The sequence below is a fragment of the Miscanthus floridulus genome, chromosome 1 (genome assembly GCF_019320115.1).
Source record: "Miscanthus floridulus cultivar M001 chromosome 1, ASM1932011v1, whole genome shotgun sequence".
Classification (NCBI taxonomy): domain Eukaryota; kingdom Viridiplantae; phylum Streptophyta; class Magnoliopsida; order Poales; family Poaceae; genus Miscanthus; species Miscanthus floridulus.
The window spans coordinates 22,766,958-22,788,475 of NC_089580.1; the positions used below are offsets into that span (position 1 = coordinate 22,766,958).

General features: G+C 48.2%; 3 protein-coding genes and 1 pseudogene across 3 annotated transcripts; 2 read left to right on the forward strand and 2 right to left on the reverse strand.

Moving 5' to 3' along the window:
• The first annotated feature begins 859 nt into the window (after positions 1 to 859).
• On the forward strand, positions 860 to 3,215 carry LOC136454994 (pentatricopeptide repeat-containing protein At1g77405-like). Its single transcript, XM_066455221.1, has one exon. The coding sequence runs from the start codon at positions 1,538 to 1,540 to the stop codon at positions 2,804 to 2,806; it is 1,269 nt and encodes a 422-aa protein (XP_066311318.1). The 5' UTR covers positions 860 to 1,537; the 3' UTR covers positions 2,807 to 3,215.
• Positions 3,216 to 3,914: 699 nt separating this feature from the next.
• Positions 3,915 to 7,358, reverse strand: LOC136454903 (endoglucanase 10). The gene is made up of 6 exons (XM_066455168.1): positions 6,738 to 7,358; positions 5,945 to 6,252; positions 5,328 to 5,792; positions 4,981 to 5,116; positions 4,736 to 4,908; positions 3,915 to 4,650 (listed from the first exon to the last, which is right to left on the reverse strand). Exons 1-6 carry the CDS (start codon positions 7,111 to 7,113, stop codon positions 4,243 to 4,245), a joined length of 1,866 nt encoding a protein of 621 aa, XP_066311265.1. The 5' UTR covers positions 7,114 to 7,358; the 3' UTR covers positions 3,915 to 4,242.
• A 6,130-nt stretch (positions 7,359 to 13,488) lies between these two features.
• Positions 13,489 to 18,018, reverse strand: LOC136475937 (uncharacterized; annotated as a pseudogene).
• Positions 18,019 to 18,382: 364 nt separating this feature from the next.
• On the forward strand, positions 18,383 to 19,621 carry LOC136455173 (syntaxin-111). Its single transcript, XM_066455330.1, has one exon. It carries the CDS (start codon positions 18,474 to 18,476, stop codon positions 19,416 to 19,418), a length of 945 nt encoding a protein of 314 aa, XP_066311427.1. The 5' UTR covers positions 18,383 to 18,473; the 3' UTR covers positions 19,419 to 19,621.
• The last annotated feature ends 1,897 nt before the right edge of the window (positions 19,622 to 21,518 follow it).

Below are 21,518 nucleotides of genomic sequence, written 5' to 3' on the forward strand. Positions count from 1 at the left end.
GGACTGATTTTGGATGATTTAATAGTATTCTGTGAGAGAGAATAAGCTAAAACAAGTTAAAATCAGCTGGAACAAACTGGACCTGACCAACCGAACGGGCCGATTCTCTTTTTTTTTGTTGGTTCCACGGAACATCAGACCTAAACTACAAAACTCAGCGGCCACCTCATGGCTAAATGCTCATATAACTCAGAGTTCATGGGTAAAAACAAGTTTATGTTTATAGGGCAGCATTACTGCAAGATACTACAACTAAATGGTAGAGAAAATTATGGCTAGATGATTATGGCAATTATGACGAAGACCGGCTCTATAGGCCCTAACAATTTGAAAAGTACGTGATCGTGACCGGAGTATCGTTTTTTTCGAATGACTACCGTTCAGATGTCGGGCGCGAGGCCCACGTCCGAACGCTGCTCCCCACGCCCCGTGCCTGCTTCGTTCCGCACGCCCCCACCCGTTTCGATTATTCTGCGCTGCTCGAACGACTGTCCTCACGTGGGCCCACGTTGCCCGAACATCACCAGCATCAAGAAGAGGAGGAGACATGAAGCGAGGCAGCAGAAGGCGGGAAGGGAGATACAACACTCGATCTACTTTTAAAACATCCAAATAAAACATTTGCAACATGCGTTCGAAAAAATGAAACACTTGCAACATACGTATGAAACACATGTAAAAACACCTGAAAACGCTTGAAAAAGCCATTGCAAAATATATGCAACATCCAGATAAAACACATGCAACATATGTGCGAAACACGTGCAACATTCAGATAAATATACTGGCAACATATGTCTGAAAAAACAGCTGAAACATTAGGAACAAAAACTTGCAACATACGTGTAATCATTGCAACATATGCAACATCCCGATCTAGTTTTGCAACATCCACATGAAACACTTGCAACATCTAAATGAAATATCTGAAACACTTGAAATATACTTTTGCGACATGCGTTTCTAGCACGCAATGTCACCTTGCTGTTTGGACAAATCAGGAGCTCGACGGTGCGCCTCTGGGGCCAGGACCTACTTGGCGGCCTATGTGAGCACCTGCGCGAGGCGCGGAGCACCCCTGGGCGAGCACCTGCTCCGTGGCCTTGGCCAGCGCACCCTGGGCGTGACGGAGGACGGGCTTGGCACGGCGGGGGACAGAAGCATCGATGGGGGATGGCGACGGCAGCGCGCCGGAGTGGCATGGCAGGCTTGGCCCAGGAGTGCTACGTCTTGGAGACGGTCGCGCGCCTCGCCTGGCTAGGCTAGCGGCCGAGCGCTGGAGGCGGCAGACGAGCGAATAGAAGTGAGTGAGGTGATTACGTGGACAACGAGCTGATTCTTTCATCTAGAAACGGAGGAGCAGAGGGGCCTTGGGCTGACGTCGCGGTCCACCAACGACGCCCGCTTCCTAGCACTAGCGTTTTTTTTTTTTTTTGAATAAGACTGACGAACAGGCGATCAGGGCAGTACGCAGTCGGCAGTAACCTTCCCGCTCAAAACCCAGCGAATTCAGGCCCAGCCCAGCCAGTAGTTACTCATGTCCACCCCCTCCTCTGCCCCGTCGCCGCCGTCTCCTTCCCCATCTCCGTCCCCGTCCCCATCCCGCCTCGTGCCGCAGCTCCTGGTCGCCCTCCTCCAGCGCCGCCGCTTCGACGCCACGCTCCGCGTCTCCCCGACCTTCCCCGGCTTCTCCCCGCACTCCATCGCCGCCGCGCTCGATGCCATCCCGCGCCTCGTCCTCCCGCGCTCCCCGCGCCGCCTCTGCCCGCAACGGCCGTTCCCCGCCGCCTCGTCCCCTTCCAACCGCCGCCTCTCCGCCGCCCTCACCCTCGCCTTCCTCTCCTGGTCGCACGACCATGCCGACGCCCACCCCGTCCAGATCTCCGAGGCCCCGCTCCGCGCCGCGGCGCTCGCGCTCACCCGCGCCCACGCGCTCTCGCCGCTCTTCCGCCTCCTCCGCGCGCACGCCCCGCTCGTCTCCACCGCCGCGATCACCGACGTCATCCGCGCGCTCGGGGACGAAGGGCTTCCGCGCCACGCGCTCGCCGCGTTCCACCGCATGCGCCAGCTCCGCTGCGCCCCTGACGCGCAGTGCTACAACACCTTGATAGCGACGCTGTGCCAGAACGGGCGGTTTAGGGATGCCCGGTTTCTGCTCGACCAGATGGAGCGACCCGGTGCGCGCTGCAAGCCGGACACCTACACGTACACGGTGCTCATTTCCTGGTACTGCCGGATCGGGGTGGGCACGGGGTGCCGGAAGGCGGCGCGGCGGAGGATCTACGAGGCGGGGAGGCTGTTCAGGAGGATGGGGGAGAAGGGGCTCGAGCCGGACGTCGTGACCTACAACTGCTTGATCAATGGCCTGTGTAAAACGTATCGCGTGGAGCGCGCCCATGAGGTGTTCGATGAAATGCTGAGGAAGGGGTGCGCTCCCAACCGGGTGACTTACAATTCGTTCATCAGGTACTACAGTGTGGTGAACCAGGCGGACAAGGCTGTTGAATGGATGAGGGAAATGGTAGCGAGGGGGCATGGAATGGCTTCAACGAGCACATACACGCCCATCATCCACTCCTTGTGTGAGAGCCGGCGTGTTATCGAGGCGAGGCAATTCTTGATTGATATGGCTGAAAGCGGACATGTGCCTAGGGAGCATACATACAAGCTGGTGAAGGCTGCAATTGACGATGCTGGTGAGGATGCCTTGCCAGCAGAGCTATGTCAATCAATTGAGGATGGCATTACAGCAAGATTTCGACAGGTGATGCAAATTAAACCCATAATGCGACCAGTCACAAGATGATCTGAAACAAACGAGCTTATGGATAATCATAATCTGTTTGCATGAGAGATGCTGGTCTTGCAAGAGAAGTGTTCTTGGTTGAGATACCTAGGATGGTAGTGTTACATGGCTACAAGCTAATATATGTGTAAACTAGTGCCAACTGAGTGCTCTTGTAAGAAGGGAGGATTTGTTTGTATGGCCTTGCCAGCGAGCAGGCGATGAGACCAGGGAGAAGTTTTGGGATATGCCATTATTCACAAGATAATTCGGGGCTATAATAAAGTTTGTTTGCACATAAGGTAAATATCTCTAAGAATGTTCATCTTGCTGACCATTGATTAGGGAATAAGGATCCAAGCAGGTTTATTTGTGAATCCACAACTGGGTCATTTTAAGCGGGTTTCAACCTGCAAATGGGGCACTTTAAGCAGGCTCCCGTGTGGAACCTGCTTAAATGGCCGGTGTGTGGGTTCATGCACAAACTCACTTGCATACGTAGTAGGGAATAATTGTTATTTTACATGCATTCTGAACTTTTTATGTCATTTAATTTCCTGGGATCATGTAGTTTGCAGAATAACTTATGTAAAAATTGCCTTTTCTTTTAGCACTATGCATTGCAGTTTATCAGCAGCACAACTTAAAACTCTGTTGTTTCCTATTCTCTAACCTGAGCTATCCACATGGCTATTTTTATTTCTCTGTTTTCTACCTTGATTGCATTGTTTACAAGACCTTATTGCATGAATCATGAACATATGCTTTGTCTCTCGGATCCACACATGTTTGATTAATCAGGTTGTTGGTCTGTGTTCGATGAAGTTCTTGTGTTCTCTTGCGATAATAGTTCGTTAACGGTTGTAAATGCCTTCCAATCCCTCAAGGAAATAAAAGAATTGTTGGAAATGCCTTCGTGGGAAGTCACTTAGATCATCATAATTTCTGCACAAGTTCTTAGAGATAATTCTGCTTTGCTTCAGGGCATGCACAAAGAAACTGCCATAAATCATTTTCCTATTCGTGCTTTTGCAATTCCCTTGTAATGTTTGAGAACTTAGTGCACATGTTTCCCCTGAAATAGGGATTTTTAAATACAAAACAACAGGATCAAAATGAAGCAAGCGTATAGGTCACATAAATTCTTTACTATGATGAAAAGTCACTCCTATAAAATAATTTGTAAAGATGCCATTTCTACAAAAAGAACTTCACACATGAGCTGGAATGCCAATAGCAACAAGACCCCAAAAATTAGCTTCACGCGATGCACACAACTTCCGATCTATGTTTGACAGAGGATTTTATACTGATCTGTCATACCGGTACAGAAATAGAAGCTCTATAAGCTTATGCTGTCCGCTTTCCTGTTTCTGGCCTTTGCTGTACCAAATGATCATATGTTTGCTCCACTTCCCTGTTTGATGCTTTGGAAAATAATTCAGAGGTCTGTCTCTCTATGGTTTCCATGCTGATGGCGGTGGTGGGGGTGTTGGGAACATTGGAGGAATTGCAGAGAAGATGGTGTTCTTATCAATGCCGAACCGTCCAGTTTTGATATCAGATATAGAAATCAGTGCTGCAATCAAACCAGCATTTGCTGCAAGAGTAGGCTCTGTGTAATTGTAGTTTGTGCGGACATCTTTGTAGCCATCATGCCTATCAGGGCCAGCCACCATTGCTCCAACAAGGATATTAGGGTTTGCCTTTTTGGTATCCCTCCATTTGTAACCTCCTTTGCATCCATACTTGACGCCATTATGAGGTATTGATGCACCTCTGTGATGAGGGCGCTTCGGGTACTTGTTTCCAAAACCCACAACGTAGCTCATCTTTAATGGGTTCTTTCCAAGGATGTAATCAAGCTGCAAATTGAACAGATTTAAGTATCAATTCACTTTCTCTGCTAATGTACATTGGGCACTTAAAGCATTAAGAACAATACTTTACCTGTGACCTGGCAAACTTGCGGAGGACTTCTGTGGTGTAGAAATTAGGTCCACAGTACCACCCAGGCGTGTCAGCAGCTTCAAGATAGTCACTGTATAAAGAAGCAAGGAAAGCTGCGTTGACAGCATACTGAAGTGGTTGAGGCCTTCCATGGTTGAGTTGTATTAATCCTCCTGCAAAATGTTCCATTGCTTAGCTTTGTTCTGTGGAGCAAGAAGAGAGAAACAAAGAGGGACATCACCAACCTTTAGTGAAGTTGAATGAATTGAATAGAGGTAAATACGAGCACATAACGTTGTCAGTTTGGTTGTGGAATGTCCTCAGTATTTCTTCGTAAGGGTACCCTGGACTTAGGAAGAGTCGCAACCTGCTGAGAAGAACCTGGGATAGAGTAGAAACTGTGTTAGTGATGATCAATATTCATTAGAAAGCTTTATCACATTGATAAGCCTTTGACAGTGTAGTAGTAGCTTGAGAAAGACCGAAGTTTTTCTTTATATGTTCAGCTTATAAGGATCATGTTTTTCCTTTCCAATAAGATCATGCTGAATACTTTTATCAGATTCAGTGCCGGAGTACGAAATATGCTAACCTGAGCTCCTGGAAGTTTGTCATCCCAGGTAAATACTCCATAGTTTGGACTTCCAAACCAGTAGGCTCCAGCATGCTTTGCCATTCCTGGGGCTGTGGCGACTGTGAGGTATGAATTGTTCCCTGTGGCAAAGTACATCCACGCACCACCCCACACAAACTCATCCCAGTAGCTGGTGGAATTGTAGAAGATTGCCTGGTCAGATCCATTGGGGCTGTATCGCCCGCGCTGCAGCCTGCCAAATTTGTACAGGGCTTTTGCACCTTTGACGAGCTTGTCAGAGTAGGTTTTGCTGTCCTTGAACACTATGGAAGCTGCAGCCAGGGCGGCAGCCATTTCAGATGCTAGATCTGAGCAAGAGTGACACTCAGTGACTGGCCTTTTGTAATCGATATCCTCTGGCCTCATCCAGCAGTAATGGTCATTAGGCTGACTGCTGCCTTTAGAGGTGTCACCTACACCCACCTGCAATAAGAAGTTCATATGGGAATCAGTGATCTGCTGTCCGCAGATGTGTTGTAAAAAGGACACCAGAAGTGCACTGAATTGGGTGGCTCTGATGACCAATTTCTTGGGACAGAGCAAATCAGCCATCAAGCTGGTCTATGGCTACCAACCTGAGCGACAATCCTGTCTATTGTGTCGGCAGATGAGTTGAAGGTTTTGAGGATGTAGTCAGTTCCCCACTTGATCAGCTCCTTGATATGGTCGAGCTCACCGATGGCCTCATACTTAGCCCTGTACTCGATCACACTCCAGCTGAGCATGGTCATGGACCAGGCCATAGGATAGTTGAACTTGATGGCGTCCCCTGCATCGTAGTAGCCTCCGACCAAGCTCCGGCGGACGGTGCTGTCGGAGAGGCCATCCTTCATGCAGGAATTGCCCCTCCAGCTGACGCCATTGTGCTTCGGCAGCGGACCGGCTGGCATTCCAGAAGACAGACACATCGTGAGTGAGCAGAGCGGGTGAAACAGAATTTCTGTCGGTGCACTCATTCTCTTCGTCAATTTTAATTGGTTTTACGAATTCATAGTGTCTGACCTCATTTTTTCAGGTCAGAGTGGGATATGGTGGTGAATCTGGTGATTTCTTTTGTCACCCACGTGGACTCTGTTCGTTGTTAATTATATGACGGAGTATATGTCCGTCCACTGAGAGAGAAAAAAGGTCAGATCTTGAGCGCCCAAGGCACGCTAAATGTAGAAACGTCGAATGAAATACGCGGCAGCCACTAACTCAAGCAACAGAGAGAGGCAAAGAAATGGCATGGCGAGCATCTCTAGCTGCCAGAACGATGTGCATGTCTAGGCAAAACCGGATCTGATGGCAGAATTCAGCGAGAGGAGGAAGGGAGGAATCAGGAAGGGAGCTGTGCAGCAGCAGCCGCAGAACAGAGATGAAACTCACATCGCTGCGCGTTGAAGAACATGAGCGCCTTGTGCAGCGCCTGCGTGTACTGGTCGGGCGGCGGCGGCGGGGGGCGCTTGTGCGGGACGAGCTTGACGATCATCATGATGAAGCCGATGAAGACGCCAAGGCCGAGGATGGTGCCGACTGTCCACATGAAGATCTTGCGGTCGACGACGACGCAGCCCAGGTCGACGTACTTCTTCTTCTTCTTGCCCGCCTGGTCGCCGGGCCCCGCCAGGAGCCAGCTCTGCTGCGTCTCGTCCAGCTGCCGCATCAGCGCCGCCCGGTCCAGGTCCCGGCTCCGGTCGTCATCCGTCGCCGAGTCGGCGTTGGAGATCTCCAGCGGCCCGCCCCAGGGGTCCCGCCCGAACATCCTGCCGGCTGCTCTCCTGCTCCTCCTCCTCCTCCCACACCTGGCTCCGCTCCCGTGCCGCCGCGGCCTCTGCGCCCTTGGCTCGGCGGCGGCAATGCGAGTTCTTGGCGGGTGGGGGGGACGGGTGCACGACACGAGTGAGCTGGGGGAGGGACAGGCGGGTGCGCGTGCGGAGGCGAGTGAGTTATGGGAGATGGCAGGCAGGGCAGCAGTGCGGCACGGCACTGCGTGGGGGGCGGTGTGGAGGTGTGTGGCGTGGTGCTCTGCTTTGTTATGGCGTGCGATGGGGTGGAGGGACCAGGTGGTTGGGGCGTTGCTTTCGTCCGCCCGCCCGCTCGCGGACCCTTTGGGCTGGGCAAGTGTGTGTCTCCTCTGTGGTTGCCGCTGCGCTATCGACCGACGGGTGGGTGGGTGGGTGCGCCGCGCCGTGTCACAGGGTGAGGGTGGTGGCCAGTGGGAGGCCACTCCACTTCACTCGTGGGGTCTGCTGCGCCTCTGCGCGTCCGCGCTGGTGTGGGGGTTCCGCTCCGCTCCGTGCTGTCTCTATGCAGGTGCAACGCAATTGCGTGATTGCATGGGTACAAAAAGAGGGAGGCGTACCAGAGGAGGCTCCCGCTCGGCACCGCGGTTGGGTTGCCCGTTTTGGGGGCATTGCTGAGGCTCGGCGAGTTTGTACCGGTTCATACGGTACGAGATTGATCATTTGAAGCTGCTATACGTGTGCATCCACCCACACCCACCTGAGTGCCCGTTGTTCAGGTCTCACATGCTGCTGCCTGTACTGTTTGGAACCTGGCTATAGCTGCAAAGCAATTCAGCATGCATGCCTCAAAGGCTCGAGCACGACGCATTTAGTGCTAGTACGGCTACACTAGGTATAGCACACTAAGCACCCGTTGCTGATTCTGACACTATCTTTTTTTCTTTATGGTTTACCCTTTCTCTAATGTGTAGTTTAACAAGAGCTGCTGCATTATGGGTCAGCAGGACTCAGGAAGAGAAGACGACACCAGTCACACCACAGAGCATGTGGTGGAGAGGAAATGGGAAAGGTGCGCTTGGCCCTTGGCCCTACCTACGATGGTTATCCCTTTCTCTCTTTTTTTAATAACCAACAGCCACCGTTTCTTAATTTCAGCCCCGGCATACGCATATATACTACGACTACTAGTATTATCTGCTTAGATATACATGTATTAAACTAAAACGAGATTCCTATCCTCCTAAATTTTAGTCGCTGTCTCATCAGATGTTTGGACATATGTACGAAGTATTAAATATACACTAATTATAAAATTAATTAGATAGTTTGCGACTAATTTGCGAGACGAATCTTTCGAGCCTAATTAGTCCATGATTTGACAATGTTTTGCTACAGTAAATATATGCTAACGACGGATTAATTAGGCTTAAAAATTCGTCTCGTGGAGTACTGATGGATTATGTAATTTATTTTTTTTATTAGTATCCGAACACCATATACAACATCCTCCCGACACACCTCCTAAATTTTAGTAGCTGAATTCAAACACCCCCAATTGGTGCCAATTGGTGGGGGTCACACTCCTTCTGTCAGTCGTCGCAAGGTGGGTTTACGTTAATTAACGCGGCCTCCTGGCGGGAGCGGGACGGGGACGGGGACTAACCAGCGGCAGCAGCAGTAGCGGGAAAAAAAACAGAGAAAGAAATTGCGCAGGAATAAACAACGAGATCTGGGAGAGCTGTCGGTGGACTGCTGTCGGTGGCGGATTCCTTGGCGGGCCCCGCCTGCATTTGCGTGCCGAGGGACTCGTGTCGTCAGACGATCACGTGGTTCATTGGCCGCGCAAGCCTGGGCTCGCCCCCTCCACCTAGGCCTAGGTTAGATCGTAAATTTTTGCAATCTGGACACTGTAGTATGTTTCGTTTGTATTTGACAAACTTTATCTGATCATGTACTAACTAGGCTTAAAAAATTCGTCTCGTGATTTACAACCAAACTGTGCAATTAGTTATTTTTTTACCTATATTTAATGCTCTATGCATGTGTCCAAAAATTGATGTGATGAAAAAAGAGTAAAAAAACTTAGAATTTTGATGGATCTAAACAAGGCCCTACTACTACTGAGCAGGAGTCGGCCATTGCTCGCCTGCTCGGCTCATCCGCTGAGCGCCTGAGCCTGAAGTCCTTGAACCCGGTGAGAAATGGCCTGTGCACTGAACCCCAAGCAGATTCGCCTGTTGGGGGACATAGCGCCGAGAAACCTGCTCCACCGTGAGCCGTGACCATTTTCTCACCAAAAGCTGCCAAGAATACAACGGATGGACCCAATCATACCTCACCAGGAGAAAAGGTATTACCTCCGTTTTTTTACTCGTCACCAACATTTTACTGTAGCAAAGTGTTATATTCCAAAAAACAGATTGTCAAATTTGCTACGGTAAAAAATTGCTGATAAATAAACATAAACGAAGGGAAGTACGAGTGTTCTATGCTCAGCAGTAGCCCTGGATAACGAGCCGGCTCGGCTCGTTTGGGCTCGGCTCGTTCTGGCTCGTTAAGATAACGAGCTAGCTCGGCTCGGCTCGTTATCCTAACGAGCCAGAAAGCCAGCTCGGCTCGGCTCGTTAAAAGCTCGAGCTGGCTCGTTAAGCTCGCGAGCCAGGTATAAAAAATACACAAAATATAATATTTGCATTTATCTAAAGTTTGAGAATAATAATAATACAAAAGAAATGCATCTAGACCAGTTACCAGTCAATTTATAGGGTCTACATCAGTTACCAGTCAATTATAAAGTGCAAGACATGAAGTAATACAAAAACTAATACAAGTTTTGATACTTTTTTTCCTGGAAGTTTGGCTCGTTTAGCTCGCGAGCTGGCTCGAGTTGGCTCGTTATAGCTAACGAGCTAAAATCTTGGCTCGGCTCGGCTCATTATCATAACGAGCCGAGCCGAGCCGAGTCAAGCCAGCACGAGCCGAGCGAGCTAACGAGCTTCGAGTTTTTCGTCCAGCCTTACTCAGCAGCCAGCGCTTTGTGGTTTTGTGGAGCCCACCGAGCCTGGATCGAAGTGGCCTGACACACACATGCTTTTTGTTTTGGAATACGTACCATCCTTTTGTTCTCAAGAGTTGAAAAACCGGGTATCCTTTGCTGAGCTTTTTAAGAGTGTTTGGTTGATGGAATATTAGGGCATGTTTGGTTCCAAATAAGTCACCTACTTATAAGTTAAAAAGTGAAATAAGTGACTTATTTTGCTAAACACCACAAACTTATAAGTCACCCCTGCTTATAAGTTTTAAGTTGGTTTACCCCTGCTTAAAACTTATAAGTCACCCTTTTCTGCGTGGGGCCCACATCTTTAATGAGCTTATAAGTCATCTACAACCAAGCATGCATGACTTATAAGTCACTGGTTTTCAGTCACCTGACTTATGGAAACCAAACAGGCCCTTAACCGGGTACTGATTCTTTGCTGAGCATTTTAAGAGTGTTTGGTTGATGGGATATTAACCGGGTACTGATTCTTTGCTGAGCATTTTTACAGGGTTTGGTTAATGGGATATTGAGTAGTGGTTTCATCTAAAAAATTACAGTAGGTCTCAAAATAGTGAAGTTACTATTAATCCAACCCAAACATATTTTTATCGTTCCACTCTCTTTCATCTCCAGTTTTCCTTCGTAATTTTATGGTCCTTGTCTTCTCTTTTCTAGGGCTATCGTAGTTTTTACAGGTGTCCCTTCCATTTATAGGACATCTGCTTTTTTATCCGAGCCTTAGTTAGCTCAATGAGGTACACACCAAAACTGCCCTACGTTGGGGGTGCTTTGAGAGCCTAGGTCATGCGCAATGCCACAACCACGACTGCCACACCTCATCAATCCTCACGCTTGGTTGATGGCACATGTTCAACGGCCCCGGCTTTTTCACAGAGTAAAGTTCGGCACAGATATGGCGCCGCCACAATCACGGTGGCAAAATGAGTCCGGGAACCAAACACGCTATTAATTAATAAGGATAAGATTTTATGTCGACTAAAAGAAAACAATGTAAATGCAACAATAACTCCCACGAGCAACCTACGAACTATAAGACAATCAACCGGAAGAAGTGATAGAGGCCCTGTTCGGCTGGCTGGAAAAAACGGCTGATGCTGATGCTGATTTGTTGTGAGAGAAAAATACTGTTATTTCAGTTAAAACGGTACGGCTGATAAGTTCAAGCGAACAGGGCCAGAACCATAAAACAAGCAAAGCGAAACAAAGGCTAAAAAAACTCTCTCTCTCTCTCGCTCTCTCTGGACAAAAGAGCAGCCACCACAAAACAGAAAGCGCTCACACGTTTCGGACACCAATGTACTAGCATCCAGAGAAAGTGACAAACGAGTTGCCACGCCACAACGCCAGGCTAACATATACAGTACGCGCAGAGCGTGTGATCCATCGATGCCCCAAATCTAGACGGCTCGACTTGATCCGAAGCCAGGCCCAACTAAACCATTTTAGAGGCCTAGCCTGGCTCTAGAAAAATGAGACGGGGATCCGTTTTTCTGGAGCCTAACTCGGCCAGCTCTCTGGCTCCGTCACGTCACCTTCCGGTCACCAACGCGGAGGTCTGGGAGCGGAGGCTCGACGACGGAGGCTCGATCCGAGGAGGACGACGACGCCAGCATGCTCCGGTCACCAACGTGGAGGCTCCCACAGCGCTCGATGGCGAGCTCGCGAGGTGGCCCCTTCGACGGCGAGCTCCCGCGGGCATTGAGAAAGGCCGCTTTCCACCAGGGGAAGGGCGCAAGACAAGGCAAGGCAAGCTGCTCCTCCCCTTCGACGGCGAGCTCCCGCGGTGGCAGGGCGGGGGTCCCGCAGGCGGGTGTCGCTGCTCCTTCTCCACAGTGCAGGGCGGGGATCCCGCCGGCGGGTGTCGCTGCTCCTTCTCCACCGTGGTCGCGAGCTCGATTCACCGCTGCCGTGCTCGCGAGCTCGATTCCCCAGCAGACGGAGGGGAGCGGACTCACCACTCGCATGGAGGAGGCGATCGTCCCGCCGCATGGGCTCTGCTGGCTATGCGTGCTTTGCTGCACACTCAGTGGTAGTACTTGCAGTGGCGAGTCTGCCCGCCAGCGTTCGATCCCCGGCGATCGCAACGCTGGTGTGGCATGGGGTATTTCCTCATTTGTTTCGTACAGGTCCTGCATAATCGCGTGGCGCTACAATGGGATTACGATGTGCCCGTCGTCTACGAGGCTCGTGTGGCTTCGGTAATCTCCAGAAGGACGTTTGAGGTGTATAGGTTGTAGCTTCTAGGGGTGTGCGTGTGTGGGGGTGTGAGTGTGTTGGGTAGAGTATAGATACTGCAACTTGTACACTAGGAGTCCAGGCTAAAAAAAAGATTAGTATTGGATGTGTTGAGGATTTGGATTTTAGTGAAGTTAGATTGGTTTAGATTGGATGCATGTACTAATAATTAAGATTGGATTGGATAGGACTGATTTTAATTAGATATCAGTTGGATTCCAATGATTGGAGATGGACGGATTAATCTCAAAGGAAGGCGCTCAACATATGTTCGATGAATTGTCTCTAAGGGGGTGAAGTTACCTACACAGAGAAGATGTGACTCTATCTAAGCCAAACCAGTCAGCCAAACAAACTCCATGCTAGTCACTAGTCAGGCTTAGATAGTGTAGGCAACCAAATAAGTCTATCTTGCCTTGTTAGAGGCAGTCTTAGCCTAGTATGGCTTATTTCCGCCAGGCTAGAAGTAAGCCAGGTAACCAAACCGACCCTAATTAACCAACTGATCAGGGGCTCGCTCCAAAGATGCAGGGACTGGGTCACTAGGGGATAGCTGGACGACGAAGCAGCAAACCAATCAGCCGAATCATTTGACAGTTCAAGGCTGGTACAGCAGGAACAGGCTCTCTAGCCTCAACTAAACTGATGAATAGCGAACCAAACGGCAATATGAAATGACACGTGCAGGTCCAGTTGTTGCAAATGGAAGGAAAATTTTCAGAGTAATATACAGACGCCAGGACAGCCGGACTCGTACCGTGAAATGCAAGGATCAGGAGATTGCTTGCTTCGGATCGCTGCACTCGCGCATGTTTGCATGTCTTTATCCTGCCAGCGATATCATGGAAGGCTGAGGCGCAAGGCTGTTGTAAAATACCAAAAAGGTGAAAGGGATTGTGGCTATATACATCATTGGCATACGTACTGCGATTGAGTGCGTTAAATTATTGTTAACAGCCGCGTTAAATTATTGTTAACAGCCTAAAAGCTGAACCAGCGTAGTACCGGATACATCTGGTACTCGGCTACCTAGAATGCTGATGCTGATTTGTTTTGTGAGAGAAAAACACTGTTATTAACGGTACGACCTGATAAGTTCAAGCGAAACAAGGCCTGCTATCATACCTCCCAGAAAACATGGGGCAGATACAGTGATAGAAGTGTACAAGCCCCTCTCGAAGAATACTTGGCAGGGTAATCGATTTTCTTTTCCAAGGTGTGCATGAAATGTACTTTGATGCTGATGCTTGGAAGGTAGAGAACCCTTTTTTTCCTCTTCTCGGATGTGGATCTCTGACCAGAAAGGAAAAAGAGATGTGACCTCCCTGTGCTGTGCAAGTTATTCAGAGATAGACCAGTGAACCAAGATCAACCGCCTTCCTATGCCTTGCTAGGTCAAGTATCCCCGGTACAAAAGTAACCTTGCCCAACCGTGATTTACACTTCTTGACGAGTGCTGTTATGGTACAGAAAGCACTCTTTGTACACCTGCATAGAGATTGTGAAGAATTAAGATAAAAAAATGTGCATAAAAGGTCAGTGTTACTGTGACAAATACCTAAAATGTGCACCAAGAAAACAAGACAGTATACCTTGTATGCAATGCAAACCATTGTCTGAACCCTTCAGAAATCATCTTTTCTTCTTTTTTTCTCTGACCAAGTTGGCCCATATATTAGCAAGTTGGTCCTACCGAACCTCCTGTCAGCTATCTGCAGCATTTGGGAATAAGTGAGCAACTGCAACAACCATCAAGAGGGCTAAGCACTACAGGATCATGCTTAGCATTACATCAAATCAGGACTTAAATGGAATCAAAGCAGAAGGCAAACCCACCTTTATAAGGTTTCCGCAGGATTCAGCCATATCTGTTTTCAGTGGGTACTCAACTAGCTAATAACATAGATGAAGTCAGAAATGTGCATAGGGAAAGGTAGTTTAGTTTACATAGCATGAGGAACTCACGATGAAGCAATCTTTTCCAACCAATGGTGACCTTGCAAGTTGGGCGAGTAGTGTGCTATAGTTGACCTCCAGATATGGTGGTGTTACACTAATATAATCAAAGGAAGGATATTTGCCTGAGAGATATAAAGAGAAAGTGTTGGAGAAGAGAAAAATCTGTTAAAGAATCCAAATCACCCCGTTGCATGACTTATTATACGAATTTTATCAGTTAAGTCACTATGCTTAAAATATAAAGGTGCAATTGTTTGTTGGATGCTAAGCAGACATTCTACCCCTTACAATACGATATACAGATCAATGCTAATAATCTAATATGTAGCTAAATAACCATGACAAGGTATTTCCGCATTTGCATTTCCTGCACATCTTCGTTCTACTGAGATTTTGGCATTCATCCATGAATCACTGAATTCCATCTAAGAACAATGTTTACATAAACTGCAGTTTTCACGTCAAATATCAATATGAATAAAACAATCCATAATTTTCCTAACAAATATCAGTATATTAGTTTCTGTACGATATTTGATCATAGAATTTTATTGTACATTTGTTCACTCACAGCTGTCTGTTAATCTCATTGACCATACCGCAATAGTCATATGTGTTTTTTTAAACAAATAGTCATATGTGTTTCCTAAGAAGATTCCTACCTTGAGATTTTTCAGCATTGGTCAAGAATTTTTCAACACGGAGCATATGTATGTGTGACACATCAATAAATCCAGTACACTCCAGATTTGGTTTGAGGACCTCAGAGATGACCCAAGGATCCATCTCAACAAAATGTGCCTAGAATAAAAAAAAAGACAAACAAATCAATGAATAGTATTGCATTACTTCTCGTTCACATCACTCACCAAATCCAATTTCAGAATTAGCAGCTTCATGAAGGTTTTATACACTTTTTATTTGTCATCATTTGAAATCAATCTCATAGCTATAAGACTAGATAACAAAAAACGTCCAACCTAGGAGTTACTAGGTGTCACTGTAAATAAGAATAGGCAACCAAAATTCAAGTGGGCAAGGACTCAAACTTAAGTGGTGGGGGTTGTAGGAGTTACTACTGAGGAAGACTAAGCCCGTTGTAGGAGTTACTACTGAGGAAGACTAAGCCCATTTCCTAAAATAGACCCTCATGCAACAATCATGGGAAAATCCATGGAAGAAGACTTCCGCCTACTCACACACACCTATCTACGTTTCTTAACTATAAGACTAGACAACCCTTCAAAGATCATCATGAATATTGAACATAAAAATACACTGCACTTGATGTGCTTGTGTGCATGAATGGTGAACAGTTGGCATGTATGCAGTAGTCCTTACTTGGATATACAAAAACATCATAAGTAATTTATCTTAACGACCATATTGGTTTTTCAGGATCTGCATATACTGATTGCTTCATAAGAAATTTCACATGCTACCATCAATGATGTACACTGTAAGGGCCCATAAAGATGTTAAAAAGGAGGTGTTAAAGAAATACTTATGTACCACGCACAGATCAGTATTATTTTGCACACCAAGTCTTATTTTCCACTAGAGGATCCCCTCCCCAATGAAATCTCCATAGACATATTCCATGAGCTTATTAGAATTGTGATGGTAAAACTAGAAGAGATAATTAGATGAATGGATGTTTTGAGGGATTCTCTGCATTATCTAGACTATCATGACTGAAGTTTCAGCATGAGTTTTTGGACGACCTCTGAACATCCTCGGCTCATAGCTTCAATTCCAACGGATCCAGTACCACTATATAAGTCTAACCACCGACCTGGTCTGAGTGAAGCAGGAGATCCACCAGCTGACTGCAAGTTATGGTCATGAGTCAATGACGGCGAGTAAATCAAAAGGGAAACAATGATTAAAGCGACATCAACAAATCCAATAGATGGATACTTGTAAAATGTCAAAGGCTGCTCCTCGGACAACTTCCATCATTGGACGGACATTCCTATCTTTGGGTGAAAGTAATTTCCTTCTGCGGACTTTTCCACCTAGCACCTGAAAGAAACATACATACTTTGAGTACCAAAAGTAGCTCATTTCGAAATAACCACTTAACTAGGTTTCGAACAATTAAAGAATAATTCCAGCACACAAACCTGTTTACTGGTTTAGACAATAAAAATGTTGCTCCACAAATCTGGCATTACACTGGGACAAGCAACAAGCAGATTCTTTTTATTTGGAAAAGCATTTCAGGTTTGTTGGAATGGAAACAAGCAGAACCTTTTTATTTGGACAAGCACAATAGCACATCAACAGGTGGACACCCTTTTCTCAGAAGCTGCAACTTTACTTCACGGAATGACAAGATGGGAGAGAAATTGCTTTCTTTAGCCACGTACACGAATATAATATAACTGTGTACAGGCCAATACAACATGCCTGCATCAAGCTCAACAGTTTGTATGGCTCATATATAAATATAAATCACTATAAGGTCCATGGCATGTGATAGGAGCCAAGATGCATCACTTTTACCAGCTCAAATTTGATAGTATTACTTGCTTAAAGAAAGGGGCAACACTGTGCTAGTTAAATACAGAGATACTGATCAATATTACTATTTATCCAGTCTATCAATCACAACATAGCAGACACTTGAAGCAGCTTTTAGATTTCTCTAAAGCTTAATCCATGCCTCTAGCACCATTAAAAAAATGGCTGATCAATTATATAGCTCATGCGGGACACTGAACTACAACAAATACACGCTGAGCTTCAGATGGATCAGGTCTAAAAGCAAAATCCCTTCCACCTAGATCAATTAGTGCAGGCTGTGCAAGTCAAACTATCTTAATCCACGTCGCTAGCACCATTGAAACAAATGGCTGGTCAATTACATAGCTCATAGGGGACTCTAAATTACATGCCCTACACACTGATCTTCAGATGTTTTGGGTCTAAAAGTGAAGCCCCTTGCACCTTAATGAATCAATGGAGGCTGCGTGCAAATGAATGTGACAGACATGCAAGTCTAAATGATAAGCACTAAATGGAATCGTATTTTTGTGTGATTCTGAAGAGTACTAGATAGATTGATATAACTGCTGACATTACGTTACACGACCAAAACAAAGGAACAGTTTCCGTCCAAACCTGAAGCATTTTGTGAGTCTCCCGAGGCTCCGCCGCCTTCGCTAGAGTAACTGCAGGTTCCGCAGTTTGCTCCCCTCTCCCCGACTGCCGCCGCCTCCGTCTGTCCCTCCTCTCTTCCTGGGGGGAAAAACACTCAAAATCACACCAATCCCGCAGCGCCAATCGTTACGACTAAGTTCAAACTAATTCAAACGAACCCTTGGATCCTCCTCTGCATCTTCCTCGAAGTCGTCTGGGTTGAGTCCCGTAGCGCTCCAGGAAGCGCCTGCGCTCCCTCGCCGCCGCCGCGGCGCCCGACGGTGCCGCGGAGGCTGCAACGGGAAGGCGGCGAACGGGGGTTCGAACGGATACGTGCTTAAGCTTAGCAGGGTCCCGGGCCTGAAGTCCGGGAAGAGACGGACGGAAGGGGGAGGCTGGCAGAGTGGAGGACGCCATCGGCGAGGAGTAGCGCGAGCACGGGCGCGCCCGATCCCTCTCTCTCCCGGACCAGAAGGGATAAGAGAGGTTTCCTTGCTGGGAATCAGAACTAATCACCGTTCATCTGTTCTTGACTGCTCGATCGTATCTGGACGGTCAAGGTGAGGAAAGCGGATACTGTCCCAATGAGACTGGGCCATACATGTCAGTGAGCAGGGTGCCTCTCTCTTTCACTCGTTCGCTCCCGTCCTGTGTCCCCGTATCGATCGCATCACGCTCTGTAACCGTTGCAATCCTTGGGAGAAATCTTTTTTTTTTCAAAGGAGAAGGGGGAAAAAAAATCATCTCATAGCCGTTGTCCTGCACCTGCCTCCCTCCCCGGCCACCGCTTCGCCCAACGGCTCTATTCCCGTGCACCCCGCTCCACGTTGACCGTTGCGAGTTTAAAGCCTCCCTTCCTCTCACATCTCGTCCCCCCGCCCCTGATCGCTCTTCCACTTCCCCGCCGATTCGTTCCACCACCGCGAAACCCTAGCCCTACACAGAGAGAGCGGGAGAGGCAATCCAGAGATCGGCACCATGAACGACCTCATGACCAAGTCCTTCATGAGCTACGTCGACCTGAAGAAGGCGGCGATGAAGGACCTGGAGGCGGGAGGCGACGGGATCGAGCTCCCGGAGTCAGGCGCCGGCGGCGTCACGGACGAGCGCCTGCGCGGGTTCTTCGAGGAGGCGGAGGCGGTGAAGGCGGAGATGGCGGCCATCCGCGACGCGCTCTACCGCCTCCACGCCGCCAACGAGGAGGGCAAGTCCCTGCACCAGGCCGACGCCCTCCGCGCGCACCGCGGCCGCGTCAACGCCGACATCGTCGCCGTGCTCCGCCGCGCCCGTGACATCCGCGCCAGGCTCGAGTCCCTGGACCGCGCCAACGCCGCGCAGCGGAGGCTCTCCGCGGGGTGCCGCGAGGGCACGCCGCTGGACCGCACGCGCACCGCCGTCACCGCGGGGCTCCGGAAGAAGCTCAAGGACCTCATGCTCGACTTCCAGGCGCTGCGCCAGCGGATGATGTCCGAGTACAAGGAGACCGTGGAGCGGCGCTACTACACGCTCACGGGGGAGGTCCCCGAGGAGGAGGTGATCGAGCGCATCATCTCCGACGGCCGCGGCGAGGAGCTCCTGGGCGCCGCAGTCGCGGAGCACGGCAAGGGCGCCGTGCTCGCCGCGGTGCACGAGATCCAGGACCGCCACGACGCGGCGCGCGAGGTGGAGCGCAGCCTCTTGGAGCTCCACCAGGTGTTCCTCGACATGGCCGTCATGGTGGAGATGCAGGGGGAGAAGCTCGACGACATCGAGAGCCACGTCGCCAACGCCTCCCACTACGTGCAGGGCGGCAACAAGGAGCTGGGCAAGGCCAAGGAGTACCAGCGGAGCAGCCGCAAGTGTCTCTGCATCGGCATCATCATCCTGCTGCTCCTCGTCCTGCTCGTCATCGTGCCCATCGCCACCAGCCTCAGGAGGTCTTGATCGAGTTGTGATTGGAGGAACAACTCCCGGGGTTGTGAATTGTGAAAAAAAAATGAGGTGTTCGAATTCGATCCGTTGGGTGGGTGGGTTCTAATGATCAGGACACTGCGGTTGTGTCTCGTGTTGTTTGATTTCGTGTTCGTTAATTTGAGCCTGAATGTTTCTGTATCCATCACATTTTGCTGATGATACCATCGGTAAATTGCAATTCCTATCTCTAAACTCTTACTGGGTTGTATTGTGTTGATATGAGATTTGGTGAATCAACTTAGCACTTGGCAGTTCAGATTTAAAATTCACATTACGATGAGATGGATGGTGCTTGTTACTGTTTGGGTTCCCAATAGCAGTGCCAAATCGTTGCTGTGTACGCTCTTGTCATTTGCTCCTCGACCCAAAATAAGGAAATTTTCCGTTCTCTGTTTTGTCCTGTTGTTAATTCTCGTCTCTAGGAAATCAAAATTATTGGCTTATTGCTCGCATCTGAATCTGAGAAGTGACTTCCGTTTAGGCTGATATATGTTTTATACGTACTTATGGTCTACTGTGGCAGAAAATCTGGAGCTTCCCTGTTAACCGTCCTAATCCAAGTAGGTACTCAGCAGTATTCCTGCTCTAGTCTCCAGTGTTCACTACTTCATTCCAATCTCATCAACCACACGCCCACACACAGCCCTGAAAAAGCAAACAATTAGTTAAGGCCATCAACAGATTCCAGAAGCCCAGACGGCCCGGCCCTGCATCTCGGCCGTTTCCTCATACAGTGACACAGTCCATTCCGCTCTCTGAAGACTTGAGGTGGTCTAATGCAAAGTGCCGACTGGGTTCCAGTGCAAGGTGCAGGAGTAAAAGCAACCTGCCAATCTGCCATAATGCAAGAGTGTAGGTCTAGGCCAAAAGCCCATGATCTGCAGCTGTACTTGCTGATTTACTGGATGCATTACCGCCGGTGGCAGACTTAGGGCACTCCTAATGCAAAAAAAAAAAACTATTAACAGTTTCTATAGCGTAGGATATCGTGACAAGAAACTATCCTTTCCATTGCAAGACATAAGTAGTGATAGAAACCATAACTGCTCTTCCAATGGGCTACGGCTAGTTTCTTGTTCATCGATACCCGTGAAGACCCAATTTCTTGGATAGACCTGGTTTCTTGGATTTTTCTTCTCTCTTCTCATTAAATCGCTTGCCACGTTAGCAAATTGCTTACGTGACAGTGTAATTAATATCTATAGAAACTTCTGTATTGTGAGTGCCCTTACACAACTACAGTGGATGTGGACGCGTTTATATAGGTTGGAAGAAAGTGAAAAATGCTGCTAATGTTTGGGACCACGTGAAAACGTGACACGGATGTCGTTTCCACCATAGCGGCCACTGGCCAGTGGACAAGGGAATGGGCCTCTCTATTCTTTCACACTGCCTGGAAATCAAATGACCGAAGTCTCAAACTCATTCAACCGATGTTAACTACGCCGGAGAAGAATACAGGCCAAGGGCGAGGTTGGGGGAGGGAATTCAGCTTCCAAGTTTGTTCGCTTGGCGCCAGGGTTAGAGGATGCAAGGTTGTTCACCCACGAACCTTCAATCATGCGGATAAAATGAATTCGCTAGCGAGTGAGAAGAGGTGGCAGATGGAGCGCGAGTTCAATTGCTATGGTAGGAGTACAAAGTTTAGTAATAAAAAGGAAGAAAAAGAAAGAAAGTGTCGGTAATATCACAATCATGGCCCAATGGCTGAGATTTGTTGCTGATAAAAGGCAAAAAAAAAAAAACATTCATTCATTAATATATTATTACGGCACTTCTCCTTTATCCACGGAAAGAAAAAGCCTGCTGAAATTTTGCGAGCACAATTGGGGAACAACTGAAGTAAAACATATGTCGGTCAAAGTTGCGTGCTGTTTCGCCAGTACAGAAATATTTTTTTAAAAAGATAAACCAGAAATTTTTGCCCCTAAACAAGACGGAGTTTTTTTTCGCAAAACGATCCGAATCTACAACCGGCAGGCTACCCTACGCCGCCAGGGAATACTCCATCGTACGGAGTACTCTGTACTCGTCAACAAGTCGAGCCATAAAAATCACATGTCCTGATGT

What these genes read in the sequence shown, in the direction of transcription:
- LOC136454994 (XM_066455221.1), top strand. Translation starts at nt 1,538, where the DNA reads ATGTCCACCCCCTCCTCTGCCCCGTCGCCGCCGTCTCCTTCCCCATCT.
- LOC136454903 (XM_066455168.1), bottom strand. Translation starts at nt 7,113, where the DNA reads ATGTTCGGGCGGGACCCCTGGGGCGGGCCGCTGGAGATCTCCAACGCC. An exon ending in TAGACAGGATTGTCGCTCAG is followed by an intron (nt 5,793 to 5,944) that starts GTTGGTAGCCAT and finishes TTCTTATTGCAG; the next exon opens with GTGGGTGTAGGTGACACCTC. An exon ending in ACAAACTTCCAGGAGCTCAG is followed by an intron (nt 5,117 to 5,327) that starts GTTAGCATATTT and finishes ACTCTATCCCAG; the next exon opens with GTTCTTCTCAGCAGGTTGCG.
- LOC136455173 (XM_066455330.1), top strand. Translation starts at nt 18,474, where the DNA reads ATGAACGACCTCATGACCAAGTCCTTCATGAGCTACGTCGACCTGAAG.